This window comes from Stegastes partitus, unplaced genomic scaffold (assembly GCF_000690725.1).
Source record: "Stegastes partitus isolate 25-593 unplaced genomic scaffold, Stegastes_partitus-1.0.2 Scaffold1520, whole genome shotgun sequence".
Lineage (NCBI taxonomy): Eukaryota > Metazoa > Chordata > Actinopteri > Pomacentridae > Stegastes > Stegastes partitus.
In genome coordinates, this window is record NW_007579251.1 from 67,063 (window position 1) to 72,332 (window position 5,270).

The 5,270-nt window shown below is 45.5% G+C and overlaps 1 protein-coding gene across 1 annotated transcript; it reads right to left on the reverse strand.

The window, feature by feature from the left end:
* Positions 1-509: 509 nt before the first annotated feature.
* evx1 (even-skipped homeobox 1) lies at positions 510-3,122 on the reverse strand. The gene is made up of 3 exons (XM_008300278.1): positions 2,756-3,122; positions 1,544-1,779; positions 510-1,037 (listed from the first exon to the last, which is right to left on the reverse strand). Exons 1-3 carry the CDS (start codon positions 3,120-3,122, stop codon positions 510-512), a joined length of 1,131 nt encoding a protein of 376 aa, XP_008298500.1.
* Between the last annotated feature and the right edge of the window lie 2,148 nt (positions 3,123-5,270).

Here is a 5,270-nt window from a genome sequence, read left to right on the forward strand (position 1 = left end):
GCCAGGGCCCCGGTGTGGAGAGTTGGTTATAATGAGACGGCCGCAGTCTGTTAACAAATCCCCTTGTTAAAAAGAGAGATGGAAAGCATCATTCTCGCGTAACTAACAATACATGTAGGCCGATTTGGACGCGTAAAGAGACGACAAGTAATGATAAAAACCTTAACGCCATCCATCACGAAGATTTAAACGTTTCTCTGGATCTCCCCTCTCTCTCTCACACACACGCACATCAAATTAATCTTCTAAAAATCAAATCTGGTTTTGTGCCCATGCGCTCATATTTCAAACCCACTGTCTTGGCTTTGCAATGGGATTATTATATTTCTGTCTTGGGAGATCTGTTGTGCGTCTGATAGTTGGAGATGTGGCTAATCATCTTCCCCCAAGTTTAAGTTGCTCTCACTGCTTACTGACTACCTCTTCATGCTGTTTCAGTCCTGCTCATATTATAGGTTAAAAAGCTTGTGGTAAAGGCTTTATAGAACAAGAGTTGGTTGGTTTTGGTTTTATCTGGTCAGAGGCACTTCTTCCCTCTGGTCTAATGTCACAGATGAGGATTTGCTAAGCACTGAAGGCGTGAAAGTGACGAAAGCGTCAGTCCTGCTTGTTGGGGAGCAAGCGAAGTCCGAGCCGGAGGGCCTAGTGGAGATGCCGTTGGACTGACTGGAGTGGCAGGCCAGGCAGGAGCAGGGGCTCCCCCCGGGGCCGAGGCCGTGAGTCGGACCCGGGTACAGGGAGGGATGTCTGAAGGCGCACAGCAGCTCCGGCCTCTGGTAGGGGTGAGACAGCATTCGGAAGCTGTCGAGAGAGCGCAGGGGGTTTGAGAAAGGGGTGGCGGCAGGAGCTGAGCCGGCCCCGACACCCAGGTGAGAGTAGTAGGGCAGCGGCAGGTGTGATGGGAAGGGGTAGGGCAGGTTCCCCGTGGCCGCCGCGTGGCTCATCATGTAGGTGTAGAAGGCCGGGTCTGCGGGGTGAGGCCAAGTCATAGCCAGACGTTGGCGTTTGTCTTTCATCCTGCGGTTCTGAAACCACACCTGGGACAGAGAGACACACAGGGTCAAATATTAACCACAACCCCCCCTGATGTACAATACCTAAAGCACATAGTGTCACACAGCAGCTGCGCTTTTACGCACACACGGATTTGGGTTGGTTTAATTAAAATTGGTCTTATCACTATAACCAACAGAGATATATTTTCAGCTGGTTTTCGTGTCAGCTGAAAAAAAGAAAAATAATTTAAAATAATATTAAAAATAAATAAATGAAAATCCAGGCCTCTGCTTACTTGAAACTCCGTCTGGATATTTAGGCGTTACTCAACTTTGGTTATTTTTGTCTTATTTTATGTGACATTTTACTCTCCCATTTCTGTACATTTAACATAACCTTTTGCAATAATTTAAGCTTATTTTAAAAACAAAACCGTTCTGTTGCACCCTAGTTTGGATTAATATCAACCCCAGCTCACTAACTCTGAGTCAGTGTTCCTGCCCTACAGGCCTGACTCAGTCCTGCTCCTTAGAGATAAAAATCTTACTTTGATGGTGGTTTCAGGTAGATTTAAGGCGGCCGCAAGTTCGCATCTCCGCGGCCTGGACACATAGTTCTCCCGGTAAAATTCCTTCTCCAGCCGTGCGATCTGCTCCCGGGTGAACGCTGTTCGGTACCGGCGAATCTGGTCTGCTGCGTAGGACAGAGAGCCCTGACCCGGGACAGTCTTACCCGGGTCGGCACCGGTCTCACTCGGGTGACCCGGAGAATCCCCATTTCGACCTGAACGAATATGCAGAATAATTAATCATTTTTAATTGGCATCCAATGCAAAAACACAGTCCCAGAAGAATTGAAATGGAGCCCCAGCACTTTGGAGCGTTTTATTTATTTCATTCGTTTAATATTTAATTCGCAGTTTTACTAAAGAGTTGACATTTGAAGACTGCAGGGGTAATTTCAATATTTTAAACTGCTCTGTTTCCCATATTAAGGGCCTTCTTAACATCTAGCTCAAGTGTTTATGCCGTTGAGTCTTGTTAGTATTTATTTTTATCATAATTGTCCAAAGAATACTGATTTGATCTGAACAATAACTTTATCTTATTTAAAACAATAATAATCGTGTTGTATTGTTGTCGTTCGTTGGCTTTCTTCACATCATTTAGCTCGATGTAAACATCAGCAGACTTTTCATATATTGATATTAATTTTTTTGATTTTTAACACATGATTTTTCCACATTTTACAGTCTTTGCCTCTTACAAAATGCCAGAAAGACTCCCAAGAACAATCCCACGTTACTCGCCTTTCCTTCACATTTTTTTTTTGTTGTTGCTTGTGGTTTTAGCTGCTTAAAATCCTGCATTCTTCCTCATGCAGTACATATACGTGCAAGACACATTTGCTGTAACTCATTGTTAAAGTCAGTGATGAAAATGCCTGGTTAGATTGTGGGTGTCACCTCAGCGTTTCCAGCCACAGTGGTCACTTGACAGAACAGCTGTGCAGCACCGACTGCAGCTCGACTGTATTTTATCCTGCTGTTAAGGTTAATCTGTATTTCACAGTGCACAGATTGTAGGCCTGATTTTTCGATTTCACTCTGCATTTTTTTCTCGTTGAATCACCCTGCCTGTTTTTTCTTTTTCTTTCTGTCTTGTTTTTTTTTTTGGAGTGGCACAATTCAAACAACTTCATTTGCACGAGCATGCAATCAGAGGAAACCATGCGCGCAGCTCCCAAGCTTCAGCCTTACCTTTAGCTGTCGGGTAGTCCATGCTTTCAGGCGTGCAGCTGACATCAATTTCCTCGTAGAAGTCCGACTCAGTGTCAGAGCTGCTGCCGTCTTTGTGGGGATGTTCGGCCCGGTGCCTCTCTCCGGAGGAAGACGTGCCAACCGGCCTCACGTCGGCGCACATATTCCTCCGTGCGCTCTCCTCCACCACCAGCAGCTCGGTTCTGTCCCGGGAGTAGGGCGCAGCGCCGGGGCTCAGGCAGCTCCTGTGTGCCGGCTTCCCCTGCGGTTCTCGCACGGGGCTCCCGATGCCTTCCGACAAATTAGAGCCGTTCTTGCCGAGCTGACCTCCCTCCGCCAGCATCACCATCTCCTCTCTGCTTTCCATCACAAGCAACGACTTAGAAAAAAAAAAAAAACGCACACACCTCGACTTCACGGTGAGAGTGCAAGCCGTCAAAACCGAGGCGATGATTCTCAGGTTGGAGAGGGGTGTGTGTCTGTTGTATATGTGTGTGTGTGGTGGTGGTGGTGGTGATGGCGGTGGAGGTGGGTGGGAGATTGTGTCCTCAGGAGTAGGAGAGGCTTCTGGAAAAGAAGGGGATGCAATCCGGTCTGACCCTGAGAGAAGACCGCTCCAGAGTGCGGAGAGGGAGCTCTGGGAGGGATCACCATTTAGCCTCTCTCTCTCTCTTCCTCCAGAGCTGTCATTCTTAATAGGCCAGTCGTCATGATGGTCCCCCCTGATGACGACACGCATTGATTGGATGTATGGGTAAACAGAAGGAGAGATGGAGGTGGTGGTGGAGGAGGAGGGGGGGCTGTCAGAGGGCACAAGCAGCTATGGAACAAACAGCATCCATGTCTCTATCTGTTTGTCTGGTGCTGAAATGTGCTTTATTTAATTCATATTTCTATTTTTTTGTACTTAGTTATAAAGCTACAATATATTCAATTATTAAAAAAAAAAAAAATCTAAATTCACTAAAAAAATAAATCACTAAGATTTTGAAATAAACTTCAAATGGGCTTAATTATATGGTTGTACCTACTATACTACAGCGCTATTAACTAATAATACACAGAGTTTTCAAAAATGATTTATTTACTCGATTTCAGTGCTCCCTTCCTCCTCCCCTCCTTCCTCTCCACTCTCCCTCCTGTGTCTCCTATCCTGCTCTTAAGTGGAGTCAAGGAAAGTCCTCAGAGGTCAAGTCCTGCGGTCAGAGTTTAGATAAGAGACCATTTGACATGAAGTCTTAAAAAAAAAAATCAGCTAAGCTTGGACCCGAACAACCAGGCAGAACCCTCACTTCATTGTGTGCGCCTAAAACCTGCTATTTTCATGCATTTACATATGTCCGGGCTATAGTTTAAATCGGCCAGTCATGTTCATATTCAGATAGTGAAAATAAAACATGCTGGTGTGATGCTTTCACAGTGATCCTGCAAAGCGCACTGGTGGCTGGTGTTTTGCATATATATGTAGGATTGTTTTTTTTAAACGCAGCTTACTGAGCAATGACAGAGGAAGACTCGCGCAGGGTTTGTATAGTTTCTACAGTATAATTAGCGCATTTTACCTTTGTGTGCCTCCTAAGGGACAGATGTCTTCCTTACATGGAACACGGGCCCAATGTTGATTTAACGTAGTTGTAGCAAATTGAGTTTCATTGCAAGCCCAGTTTAACAGTGAAGGATGCAGTGCGCTTGATGTCCACTGGACGTTTTCTGAGCTCCATGTTTCTTCAGCCCTGATTAAGTTCACTCTGACAGACATGTAACGTGAAAGAACGATATTGGCACCAGCAAATGTTCACGTTTTTCAGTGGAAACAGATTTTATCCCGTGGCCTTTCTTCTGTGTAGTTGGTAGCAAATATGTAATACAGATTTTATTTGGGAGCAACACACCGGATCAATGCTGTAGTGTTTTATTCTGATACCTGGTTCATAACTTTGTTAAATTATAATACTCTTTTAAAACATATTGTACCACTTTGTATGTTTGAGCAAGGTTGCACATTGTTGCGGTCAGATGATGTCACAGGGAGGAACCTGACCACACCTGACGTCTCTGTGGAGACAGACTTTAATTTATTTATTTATTTTCGCATTTTTGAACTGATATGAAATCTGTGCCTGCAGGGCACCGGGGCTGCGTTAGGATGTGGATGATGTAGCTCATGTTGGTGGTGTCATGTGGTCTTACAGGGAGGAGAGAGTGGCAGAGTGTGGAGCTCCAGCAGCCTCCGCTGTCCTTGTGCGCCCTCGCCTGTCCGTAAAAGGGAAAAGGCCCCGAGCAGCAGTCACCCCCTCCCCCAAAGAGCCGGCGGCTGAGGAGTGAGGGAAATTCCTTTGGCTTTCTCCCCCGACTCTTTCATCTGGTCTGCAAAAGGAAAAAAGTGAGCCTCTCTCTCTTTCGCACCCTCCTCACTCTCTGACATTTGTTACTGCTTTTGAGTTTGAGAAAGAGACACTGATTATAGATATATTTGAAATCTGTCCATTTATCTGTTGGATTATGACAAAGGGAG

Excerpts from the sequence above, each read along its gene's own strand:
- evx1 (XM_008300278.1), bottom strand. The coding sequence starts at position 3,122 with ATGGAAAGCAGAGAGGAGATGGTGATGCTGGCGGAGGGAGGTCAGCTC. Across the intron at positions 1,780-2,755 it reads GGACTACCCGACAGCTAAAG|GTCGAAATGGGGATTCTCCG; the intron begins GTAAGGCTGAAG and ends ATATTCGTTCAG. Across the intron at positions 1,038-1,543 it reads TACCTGAAACCACCATCAAA|GTGTGGTTTCAGAACCGCAG; the intron begins GTAAGATTTTTA and ends TCTCTGTCCCAG.